The sequence below is a fragment of the Trichomycterus rosablanca genome, chromosome 1, assembly GCF_030014385.1.
Source record: "Trichomycterus rosablanca isolate fTriRos1 chromosome 1, fTriRos1.hap1, whole genome shotgun sequence".
In the NCBI taxonomy this organism is placed as follows: Eukaryota; Metazoa; Chordata; class Actinopteri; order Siluriformes; family Trichomycteridae; genus Trichomycterus; species Trichomycterus rosablanca.
The window spans coordinates 43,075,606-43,088,944 of record NC_085988.1 but is presented as its reverse complement, the minus strand read 5'-3'; the positions used below and the strand labels follow the sequence as shown (position 1 = coordinate 43,088,944).

General features: G+C 38.1%; 1 protein-coding gene across 1 annotated transcript in view; it reads left to right on the top strand.

Annotated features, from left to right (window-relative positions):
* Nucleotides 1-2,012: 2,012 nt before the first annotated feature.
* The window catches only part of wnt7bb (wingless-type MMTV integration site family, member 7Bb), a 41,120-nt gene continuing 29,793 nt past the window's right edge, over nt 2,013-13,339 (top strand). The window contains exon 1 of the mRNA XM_063003174.1: nt 2,013-2,095. Within this exon, the coding sequence (XP_062859244.1) occupies nt 2,013-2,095 (83 nt within the window). The remainder of the gene's footprint in view (nt 2,096-13,339) is intronic.

Genomic DNA, 13,339 nt, shown 5'->3' with positions numbered 1-13,339 from the left:
ATGACCGCCAGTGTTTTTATCAGGCTATTGATGTGACACTGTGTGAGGGGATGAGCAGAGCAAACCTAACCCAGCTATCTCAGTGATTTATCAGGGCAAACCTGTTTGTTTTGCTTTGGGCCCTCAGGAGCTAAAGCCAGTAAAGGACCCACCACTATAGCAGCACTCAACTGCGATATGAGACTGTGGGTGTTGACAGACAGGCTTTCAAGTGCTTGTGCAGACAGATTTTCAGCCTGGAAGAAACAGTAGACTAGTCTGTTTAAAGCAGCAATTTATAGGTCCCACCATGGAGACCCAATTTCTCTGAGTAGTTTCAAATTTTTCCAGCTTTTTGATACAGCTCATTAGCAAGTCATTGTGGGAGTGCTGGGTAGAGGGAAATGTTATAGCAGTGTCTTGGACCCTAAACCATGATCTGAGATTTCAGGGCCTTAAGTAAGTTGTGCTTAAAGCAGTGTTTTTTTGAATTAGTTTTATTGTATTAGCAGTGTCTTTTGTATTTGAAATTGGAAATGCCTTAAATATAGAAACACTTTAAGGGATTAAAATAATTAATTGGACTCTCAACTGCCAGATGCACGAGTGTTAATAAGTGGTTGAATTGGTGAGGTTGTAAGGGGAAACCTGAGGAAATGGGGGGCCAGTTAGCCATAATTTTGCAGAATTATAAAAAAATGTCAAGAACAGGATTTCAATGTTAGTAGTGAAGTAGTCAGTCTCTTTGGATAAAGGCAGACAATTTAGACAAACGTAATGTAAGCAATTGAGGGTCAAGAGTCTTGCTCAGGGGCCCAATAGTGTTAAATTGGCAGTGGTGGAGCTTAACCTGCATCCTTTTGTTTGGTCGCCCAGTACCCTCATCACCGAGCTACCACTGCCACACTAACAACACTGTAGTAAGGACCATTTTTAAAGTTTATCATCTGCCATGCATTTTGCAATAGGTCTGTCCATCAGAATAATCTAGGCTTCTTTAAAACAGCCGACTGACAAATTAAAGATAAAGCCAACAACATGCTTTAGAAAGGTGCAGGGCTACCACAAGAGCTGGACAGCTGGACGCGCCTTCTTTAAGGCAGGAATATAGGTAAACATTATTTAAGGCAAAACACTGAATAAACTGTCCTAAATGCAGTCAGTTTATGTGCTGTACAGAATTGCACAAAGAATAACGTTTTTAGAACACGCACTACACATAAGTTATACTGACCCTATAGGGCAATGCATAAAAACAACCAGATGGGATTTTAGTTATATCACTAAATATCACTACAGTTCTCAGGGGCTCAATATTGTCAAATTGGCAGTGGTGGAGCCTAACCCGCAACCTTTTGTTTGGTCGCCCAGTACCCTCATCACCGAGCTACCACTGCCACACTAACAACACTGATCCGAATAAAATAATTACTGATGACTAGTGAACAAATTAGGATTTTACAAGTGATGGTGGTTATGATCCCAGGGGCCCGGATTTGACAAGGGGCACAAAGAGTCCCATGGGAAGCATTAATTTTCTGGTGGCCCTGATCATTTCTGTAATTAGTTGCCACCAAAACACCAGACTTGATGTGATGCAGAAGCTTACCCGCCAGTAGTGAGGCTGATGCTGCATGTCCATACACCATCTACTAAGACGGTTCCAGGGTCGCCCCTTTTGTCTAATGTGGGCGGACAGTCGCGCCTCTACCCAAATGCAGCCCCCGAGAGAGAGAGAGAGAGAGAGACGCGCTTTCTCTGCCATTCGAAAATCCTTAAAACCATCCTAGTTTCAGCCTGGCAACCACATGGTACCAGGCTCGGCCGCTGAGCTGAGACATGACCCACTCGCTGTGCGCGCTTATCGCTGCTGCTGCTGCTGCGCTCGACCTCATTCGGGATTTACGAGCCGCGTAGACCTTTCCAAAGCAGCTCCGAACGGACAACGGAATAGTTTAATCGCTTCACGCAAAGGAATAAACTTTGGCTTTTGTTTTAGCCGATCGGAAAGCGACTGATCGCTCAATGCCACCATGATCGTGTTCTCGTCGCGCACTGTGCTGCTGTCAGTCTACTACCCGCAGATCTTCCTCATCCTGACGAGCGGCAGCTACCTGTAAGTGCCATGCAGGCTCAGTGCGCAACTGTTCATCCAGGGTGTTCAGAATTATTAACCTGAAGAGTTGCTGGCAAATCCATTACCGTAGCCTGTAATATAACGGTACACAGTGTATTCAATGTCTCATGCAGTTCATTTTATTAGTGAATTCCATCGTACCTGTTTGTGGGCTATTACATTAATAACTTTACAGCAATAACTTTTTGTTTGTTCTGTACCACTTAGTGCTTGCAATATGAACCGTGACTAACATTAGTAATTGAAATAGAGCATTGCGATATGGAAATGATTCATGTTGACACCATCATTGTTCAATACAGAGGACCAGTCAGTACTTTCACTTGTTAAAACTGGGGCTAAACTTACAGGTTAAACATTACCTCAGGGATTGTGATGAGTAGGCTAATGTACAGAATGCTGTAAGTTTGCATTGTGTTATAAATAGTAAGGACCATTTTTAAAGTTTATCATCTGCCCGGCATTTTGCAATGCAATAGGTCTGTCCATCAGAATAATCTAGGCTTCTTTAAAACAGCCGACTGACAAATTAAAGATAAAGCCAACAACATGCTTTAGTAAGGTGCAGGGCCACCACAAGAGCTGGACAGCTGGACGCGCCTTCCTTTAGGCAGGAATAGGTAAACATTATTTAAGGCACACTGCATAAACTGTCCTAAATGCAGTCAGTTTATGTGCTGTACAGAATTGCACAAAGAATAACGTTTTTAGAACACACACTACACATAAATTATACTGACCCTATAGGGCAATGCTTAAAAACAACCAGATCTTAATGGGATTTTAGATAAATCACTAATTATCACTACAGTTCTTTTATCAGAGCACAACATATTAATAAACAAATAAAAATGTTGAGTGCTGTTAGGAAAATAACCACTATGTGACATGGAAGTGTGCATGTACAGTATTTAACTATTAATGCATTTGCATTTTTTTAATATTTCCATTCACAACTGATGTTTTCATAATTCACGTTGTTTAACAGGCTAAACCATTGACTGGCCTCTTGTGCCCTGTGGTTTGGCCCATTGTCACCACTCCAATCAGCAAAGAACTGCTCTGACATCATGTGATCAGTCAGAATAACTTGGTTTTAATTTCCTCTAATCATACAAGTATTTATGTAAAGACATATATGTATATTGATTCACTGAATGATGGACATGATTTAAGAATGCATGTTGCATTTTTCCATTCAGTTTTTCACTCATGCTTGTGAATAGAAGAAGTCAGTGGCTCAGTGATCAGATAAGAAAGAGATGTTTCTGACTTGGCCACTAAGTGGCAGAGATGTTTAGGGAGACTGTGCTCCTTTAGCCGCTGTAGGTTTCACACAGACAGGTGCTTCCTCACTTCTTGTTTACTTTCTGCAGGATGTACATGTGGTTTTGCACTAGTGTCCGTAATTACGGGTTAGTACAGTAGGTAGTGTGCCATCAGTAGCCTACCTAGAGACTTAGTGATTTTTCCACTGAGTGTATAAAGATGTATTTTTATTTACATAAAATATATATACTATATATATACTTTTTCCAAAAATGTTTGTCATGAAATAGAGGATACCTCAGTTTCTACATAGATGTGGTTGTGGTCAGAGTGGCTAACTATGTATAGCATAGCCTTGGGTTACATATTTCCGTAAGACATACCATTGTTTGTGTTGTGCAATTGTTTCTGCAGTGTAAGCCTGTTGTAAGTTTATTATTTAAAAGCTCCTGAGATGGTTACATATAAGTTTATGATGTGGTGGCATTTTCAACTTTTAATTTTTAAAATATTTTCAATTATTAGTGCAACAACAATGACGATACTACTACTACTACTACTAATAATAATTATTATATTAATTATAATAATATTAGCAGTAAACATACTTTATTAACAAGTAATTGCATAATAATAATTGTATATTTATAACTGTTTATATACAGTAATTGTATATTTAAAAAAAAGATTTATTTTCAAATGAGTCTCAAAAGAGTCTCAAAAGAATTTGTTAAAAACTGATGACCTGAAGTTGGCTAACAGTGGCTAGTGAGTATATTTTTTTGGTACTATTTACTTCTTTGTTTTTATATACATATTTTTGCTTCATACTGTTTACGTAATACTAGAAAGTTATTTCTGAGTGGGTTGTAATGTAAAAATTTAATGCTTAACACCACATCATATTCTGTTATTGACAAAGTCATGTTTTAACATATCACTAAAACTATATTCATTAATACATGTTATTAATGTATTATTAAATTCATATAATAATAATAATAATAATAATAATAAAAATAACAACAACAATGGTACTAAGTAGAAACAAAACTGTATATAATGTACATTGAAAGTCAGAAGTTTACATTCAGGACCTGTATTTTATGGCAGTTGTGGTCAGTGATTTCTTTTTCTGGGTATCTAATTGAAACATACATTTTACATAAAAACAAACTATTTTGAATTAACTTTCTTTATAAGCTTATTGTAGGCATATTTAAAAGGTGCTGTAATGTAATTTTACTTTGTAGTATGAGCACCTTAATCCTATAAGTAGGTTTTTTATAGGCTTTTTAAAGAGTACATGAAACAGTGGTTTGACAGAATACAAACGCTTGCTTGACTGTTGACAGCACCAGCCATATTTTTAATTATAGTGATTGTGACCATGTTACAGGGTGTGTTTTGCAGTTTGCAGTCTATTGTAACCTTTCATACATTTACAGTTACCTTTAATACATGCGTTTCATTTACAAAGGCCCAGGACATTTTTTTTTACTGTTTTCCACAGATAAATACAGTAGGTTTATTTATAGGTTTATTAAAAAGTACACAAAACAGTGGTTTGACAAAATACACAAACTGTCCTGAAATTCATCCAGCTGATGTACTTCAAAAACCAAAAAAATTGGGTCTTTAATCAGTTCCAAGAAGCTGTGGAAACATAGGTGATCACACTTTCAAGATTACAATAAAATACATATTGCTTTAAGTGTATGTGAAGTTTTTTCTTTAATGGTAAACTCAATATACTTAACAATGTACTAATTCAGAGTAATTAACCAGAAGCCCTTAAGTTCTCCTCTTGCAGTTAGATAGTAAATTCTAAGTGTGGACGGGCGGTGAGCTTGAGAGATGTCATTTTCCCATAAGCATGCGGTGCTAGCCAGTTCATGTGTGTAGTTTTGAGGTTTTAGTTAGATTTGTTTTAAACGGACAGTGAACTGCATGATAGTACAAAAAGAACATTTATTTTCTCTTGTTTAAATGTAGAGTGCATTTACTGGTCCGGAGGATTATTTATACATCCTTTACCAGGAAGTTTTGCTTACATTAAAATCTTCCTTAAAGGCCAGGTTAGATTTATTTTGCTGCATTTCCCGATTACCACAGTTACATTTTTAAAAATCAAAACAGGCCTTGTGTTTAACTTTGCTTTTTGATAGGAGTTTAATGATACTATTTAAAAACTTTTTTTTTTTTTGATCATTCACTTTTAGTAATGCCTGTGTAAACTTACAAACTTCCAGCTTTTGCTTCTTTTATGCCTGTGAGAACTGAACAGTAACTAAAAGGCTGAGGTGGTGAGCAGTACACCCATGAGGATTTCCTGAAAGTCTCACCACCGGACCATGTTCAACAAACAATTCTGTCTGCATTCAATGTTAGGGTGACATCACCACATGCCAACCAGTAATTGTCTGTGGTTCCCTCTTTGGTCCTCTACCTTGCTATAACCTGGCGTTTGTTAGTCTAAATGCTAGAAATGAAAATGTTAGTCTATATTCAGCATGTTAAACTAAAATAATCACTAAGCAGAATGTTCGTCAGTGCATAAAAATTGCTTAAAAGCTGTGATGCCATAATACACAGCTTCTGGGTTTCAAGTAAACAAGAGCAGACAGTGGTTTAATGTTTGTAAAATATAAATACAATATAATATATATACATATATATATTATATATATATTACTATATATATATATATATATATATATACAGTGTATCACAAAAGTGAGTACACCCCTCACATTTCTGCAGATATTTAAGTATATCTTTTCATGGGACAACACTGACAAAAATGACACTTTGACACAATGAAAAGTAGTCTGTGTGCAGCTTATATAACAGTGTAAATTTATTCTTCCCTCAAAATAACTCAATATACAGCCATTAATGTCTAAACCACCGGCAACAAAAGTGAGTACACCCCTTAGTGAAAGTTCCTGAAGTGTCAATATTTTGTGTGGCCACCATTATTTCCCAGAACTGCCTTAACTCTCCTGGGCATGGAGTTTACCAGAGCTTCACAGGTTGCCACTGGAATGCTTTTCCACTCCTCCATGACGACATCACGGAGCTGGTGGATATTCGAGACTTTGCGCTCCTCCACCTTCCGCTTGAGGATGCCCCAAAGATGTTCTATTGGGTTTAGGTCTGGAGACATGCTTGGCCAGTCCATCACCTTTACCCTCAGCCTCTTCAATAATGCAGTGGTCGTCTTAGAGGTGTGTTTGGGGTCATTATCATGCTGGAACACTGCCCTGCGACCCAGTTTCCGGAGGGAGGGGATCATGCTCTGCTTCAGTATTTCACAGTACATATTGGAGTTCATGTGTCCCTCAATGAAATGTAACTCCCCAACACCTGCTGCACTCATGCAGCCCCAGACCATGGCATTCCCACCACCATGCTTGACTGTAGGCATGACACACTTATCTTTGTACTCCTCACCTGATTGCCGCCACACATGCTTGAGACCATCTGAACCAAACAAATTAATCTTGGTCTCTTCAGACCATAGAACATGGTTCCAGTAATCCATGTCCTTTGTTGACATGTCTTCAGCAAACTGTTTGCGGGCTTTCTTGTGTAGAAACTTTAGAAGAGGCTTCCTTCCGGGGTGACAGCCATGCAGACCAATTTGATGTAGTGTGTGGCGTATGGTCTGAGCACTGACAGGCTGACCCCCCACCTTTTCAATCTCTGCAGCAATGCTGACAGCACTCCTGCGCCTAGCTTTCAAAGACAGCAGTTGGATGTGATGCTGAGCACGTGCACTCAGGTTCTTTGGACGACCAACGCGAGTTCTGTTCTGAGAACAGTTCTCTTTTAAAACGCTGGATGATCTTGGCCACTGTGCTGCAGCTCAGTTTCAGGGCGTTGGCAATCTTCTTGTAGCCTTGGCCATCTTCATGTAGTGCAGCAATTCGTCTTTTAAGATCCTCAGAGAGTTCTTTGCTATGAGGTGCCATGTTGGAACTTTCAGTGACCAGTAAGAGAGAGTGTGAGAGCTGTACTACTAAATTGAACACACCTGCTCCCTATGCACACCTGAAACCTAGTAACACTAACAAATCACATGACATTTTGGAGGGAAAATGACAAGCAGTGCTCAATTTGGACATTTAGGGGTGTAGTCTCTTAGGGGTGTACTCACTTTTGTTGCCGGTGGTTTAGACATTAATGGCTGTATATTGAGTTATTTTGAGGGAAGAATAAATTTACACTGTTATATAAGCTGCACACAGACTACTTTTCATTGTGTCAAAGTGTCATTTTGTCAGTGTTGTCCCATGAAAAGATATACTTAAATATCTGCAGAAATGTGAGGGGTGTACTTACTTTTGTGATACACTGTATATATAGTTTCCCACATATCCAAAATAAATCTTAGAGAGTAACTTAATCATTATGGCCAAAGGACTGGGTTGAAGTGTGGATGTTAATGATTAACCACTTAGCTAAAAACTGACCAAGAAATCAATCAAGTTCAATTAATGCTGTTGGTTAAAAAGATCTTTTCAATTCATTTCCAACAGTTGACGATCTGTCAACTCTGTGAGTTATCTGACCTGAGAGAGGAGCTAGTGATAGTTCAGACTGCTGATTTGAGATGCACCTTTACGCCTTCAGTGCGCCACCAAACTGCACAAACTCATTCTGAAAAACTGTAACAGAAAAACTTTTTGCATTAACGATATTTATTTATTAGGATTTTAACATCATGTTTTATACACTTTGTTTACATTAATGACAGAACAGGTCATTACCCATTCTCCCATTCACCTCACTTGCATGTCTTTGGACTCTGGGAGGAAATCTGAGCTCCCGGAGGAAACTCATGCAGACACGGGGAGAACATACTAACTCCACACAGAAAGGACCCAAGCCTCTCCACCTGGGAATCGAACCCAGGACCTTCTTGCTGTGAGGTGACAGTGGTACCCACCGAGCCCAGTGCCGTCCCTTTAATAATATTTAAATCATAAATGACAAAACTATTTAACATTAACTTCACAAACAGTGAGGATGCCTTTTCTCAGTCTGAAGTCTTGTCGCATGTAAACTGTGTGTTCTATGTTTTTTTACAGAAATAATGTGGATATTTTGTACTATGATGCAGTAAAATAGTAGAAAACTGATTAGCAGCTTATATTAACTACACAAATGTCAGGAAAATCTTCAATATACTGATTGCATCTTTATTCATTATGATTAGTGTTTTTCCTTAGTACTTGTAATAGACTGCTTCTTACTGATTTTGTGTAAACTCAGCATTGAATTGAAAGCTGAACTGGTTTTGCGCATGGAGTTTATCTTCAACATACTGTTCTACATTACTGCCACATTCACAACAATACGCTGTTTTTATAAAGCGGCCAAGGTCCTTTCTGTGTTTGCATGGTTTTTCTCTGGGTTCTCTGATCCCCAAGTCCAAAGGCATGCAGTCTGGCTAATTGGAGCTACTGATACTGCCCTAAGTATGTGTGTGTGTGTGTGTGTGTGTGTCCTGTGATGGACTGCCGATCTATGTGTTTCCTGACTTTCACCCAATGAATCAGACCCACTGCAACCCTGACCAGGATAAATCGGTGGTAAAACAGACAATGGATAAATGAATGAATGAATGATTGGAAAAGCTACAGAGTAGTAGCAAACCCTTTAAACATTAATAGCAGGACAATTGCTTGAATAATATGCAAGTGGAAAATTCACAAAAGCACATGTAAACATTCCCAGACTGTTTTCAGACTAATAATAAAGAAGTTAAAAGGGAAGCCAACAGTTATTCAAAAAGAGCTACCACTCCTACACCCCAAACACTTCACTAAAAACAGAAGCTTAAAAAGACGTGTACAATTTGCACATAAACAAATCAAAACACTTTTAAAACAATATACTTTTGGTCACACTACACCAAAATAGAATTAAAAAAAAGTTTTTAGCTTGTCATACTTGGAGAACAGAGAGTTTGCATGTACAGTTGCAATTGAAATGATTCAACTTTCATCGCAATTTACGTTAATGAGCAAAATTTATAAACTTTCAGCTGTTTGACAGAAACCAAATAAGAGCAATTTAAAAATTAAACACTATTAATATAAAAAGTTATAAGGTTTCTCTAAATTCTTAGAGCACCATTTTACTGCTATGACCTGCTGCAAATGTTATGCATAGCTAGACACCAGCTTCTGATAGCATTTCTAAGGAATCTTAGTCCATTCATAATGGGCAGGGGCTTCCAGTTTACCCATGTTCTTGGGTTTAATCATGCAACTGCCTTCTTCAAATCCAACTAAAGATAGGGGGTTCATGTCAGACAACTGTGATGGCCACTTCAAAATCTTTCAGTACTTCCTCTGAATCCAAGCCTTAGTGGAGTTGCCTTAGTGAGGTATGCTTGGAATCACTGTCCTGTTGGAAGGTTTAATGACACCCAAGCTTCAGCTTTCTGACCTCCAGTTCTTGGGTTTGAAGCTGCAACTGCCTTTTTCAAATCCAACTAAATATAGGGGGTTCAAGTCAGGTGACTGTGATGGCCACTTCAAAATCTTATGCTTGGGATCATTGTCCTATTGGAAGGTTTAATGATGCCCAAGCTTTAGCTTTCTCACAAAAGGCATGACGTTTTCTCCTGACACTTGATTTAATCCATCTTGCCCTCCACATGCTGCAGGTTACTAGTGCCAGGAAAAGCAAAGCAGCCCCAGAGCATCACAGAGCCACTGCCATGCTTCACTGTAGGCAGGGTGTTCTTTTCAGTTTCTGCTTCATTCTTCCTTCTCCAGACACACCGTTCCAGTTCCAGTTTTGTTCCATTGCTCCACAGAGCAGGATCCCAAAACTCGTGGCTTATTTATATGGTTTTGAGCATATTGGAGCCGACTTCGGAGTTGTAGTTTGGGCATGGAGACCTTTAGCGTTTATTATGTGCCTTACTGTACAAACTGAAACCTCAGTGCCTACTGCCACCAAATCTCGCTGCCTTCTCAGGAATCCGGTGATAGCTTCCTCTTTCTGCCACGTCCAGGTAGTGTAGCCAGTGTTCCTTAAACTTGTGAACTATGCTTTCAACTGAATCTTTAGGAACATTCAGTGCTTTTGCTATCTTTTGTATCCTTTTCCTTGTTTGTGCAAGGCACAAAAAGTCTGCTCTTAACTTTTTAAACAACTCTCCTAATGTAGTCACAGTCTAACCTCTAGCTTGTCCACGTATTTCATGTTTTATCTAATGACCTGATTTGGAAATGTGTGATCTTATGAGGAATTCTATTCGGATGGTTGAATAATTCTGAGACTGCAGTAGTCATTAAAAGTGAAATTTTTTTTAATTTGGAGAAATCACTTATTATATTAGTTGTGTTGAGCTATTTAAATTGGTCTTGTTTGATTGGTTTATTGCAAACAGCTGAAAATTGTAAAATTTGCTAATCCTAATTTGCAATGGGATTGAATAATTCTGATTGCAACTATATGATTCCAAGAACACCATACCTACAGTAATGTGCATGAGCTGGGTGCATGTTGATGTGGGGCTGCCTCTTTGCAAAAGGTACTGGGGAACAGAGCAAACAGGATTTAAGTGATGTACCAGAAAATACAAGAAGATCATTATATTATCAGTATTAAAATATATCTGGACATAAGCTGGATGTTTTAACAAGACAACTACACAAAACATAGAGCAAAATAACAAAAATAAAGGTCTGCTGCAGTAGCTTAGTGGTTAAGCTACTGGACTATTGATGGGAAAGTTGCTGCCAAGTTTCCATTGTTGGGCCTCTAAGCAAGGCTCTTAATCATCAATTGCTTGAATTGTATTTACAATTGTAAGTTGTAACATTGTATTTACAGTTGTGTGTCACAATTGTAAGTTGCTTTGGACTAATTAATTCTTAGTAAGCTGTCACTGTCAACAGCTTGTAAGAAAAATAATGTTTTGTAGTTGGTTTTATACTTGTTTCCCCTCACTGTAAGAATTTAGGCTATAGAATATTGTTTATTTTTCAGGTCTATAACATTTTGGCTTTCCTATTGTGGTCCAGAGCTGGACTTCTGTAAAGCTCCTTTGTTACAGCTTCTGTAAAACCTTCAGAAAGATTGAGAATCATTGGCTCCATCATTGGTAAAATGGCCAAAAAATGTTATCACATTTCTTTGTGGTTAATTAGCTCCAACAGTGGCTAAAATCCACTCTCATATGCTGCATTTATACTGCACCTCCAAGTGTCCCAGGCTGCAAATTGTCCAGTTTTTAGGAGTCAAAAGGATGAACTATGAGGGCAGTAAAAATGGGCTTTTGGTTATGACGAATGGAACAGCAGTAATCATTAGGATTTTATTGTACGCTAGTTTGGCAAAACTCTATTTGGTTCCATCTGCTTGTTTTTAAAAAAGGAAGTAGGTCTTGATATGGCGTGGTGTGGTATATAGTCTCTAGAGTCATTCTTGGTGATTTGGAGTAATGATTTCCATACTTTTGTACCCATAAAGGCCAATAAAGATTTTGTATCATTGAGAAGTTCTCAGACCATTTGAATTGCTATAACATCTTAGTTTTAAAATTGTAGTTTTGAGGAGTAATTAGTAACTTTTACCTGTAAGACACAACTTTCTTTTAATGATCTATTAATGAAATTATAATTACATTTATGACTATGATGATCACAGCTGAAGATCTATATTTACAGTAAGTTTTTTTATATCTTTCATGTGTTAATTTGACTTAAAAGTTAAACTTGTTTTTATACTTTACCTGATCCTATCTGTAGACCAGAACAGATGGATTTAATTCTGTGCACAAATAAGAATGTATCCTAAACCCGGGGCAAAGACACATTTGTTGGTTCCCCATCTCAGTCTTCACACATGTGGTTTTGCATTTAAGAATAATTCTCAAGCCTTTGTGGACATGGAAATTCAACCAAACCAGACTCAAACCAACCATATCCAATTTCCAAAGAACATTCCCTCCCTTTGTTTCCTAACTTTCATGTGTTTTGAAAGGGAATCCATAAGTTGTAACCGCCTCCCTCCCTCCGTTCGCTTTTTCTTTTTCTTTTTGCTGACACACAGCTTGCACGCTGCAGCCTGCCCCGCTTGTGGTGGAGTCCTCAGTGGGTCGACGTCATACTTCAAAGCTGGCATGTGCTTCCATGGGCTTTTAGGACTCTTGTGTCTGATATGTTTGAAAGACATGTATCTGCATTGGTTAGACGGCTGTAAACAAAAGGGCTAGGTTGTTAAACACTGCTGGTTCCTACACACAAACTGGGCCCAAAATATCCAGTGCACACTGGGAAATGATTGTTAGGACTGCATTAACACTGGATAAGAACAGTGTCGAATCTGGATTTTCAAATATGAAACTAAGACAATGTTTTATATATTTACACGGTTCATTTATTGTAACTATACAATTCATAAATAGTTTACACTAAAGCATAGCTTGTAATTTATTTGCATTATTTACTGCATTAGTTTACACAGGTCACATTGTCAAGGTTACTGCTCATGCAGAAAAAAAGAGCAGTTATGACATGTACCAGACACTTTTAACCAAAGCAACTTACAACTGTGAGCGAATACAACTTAAGCACTTAAGGGATTAAGGGATAAGGTGTTTTTTGGGGGCCTAACAGTGGCAACTTGACAATAATGGGGCTTGAATTAGCAACCTTCTTATTACAGTCCAGTACCTCAGCCACGGTTGTCACTAGTTCTGCTCTTTGTATGGTTTATTTATGCAGAACATTATGTTTATTTAATGGTAGTGCTGTTCAACTTGATAACAATGATTAAATCATGCAATAATGTTTGTTACGGGAAGCTTAATGTAAAAGTGATCCTGCATCTCTTTCATAGAAATGTAGAAATGTACAGATCAGAACATACTTCACTAAAATACTGGATCATTATCAGATTGAATTAAACGTATATTCTCAAGTA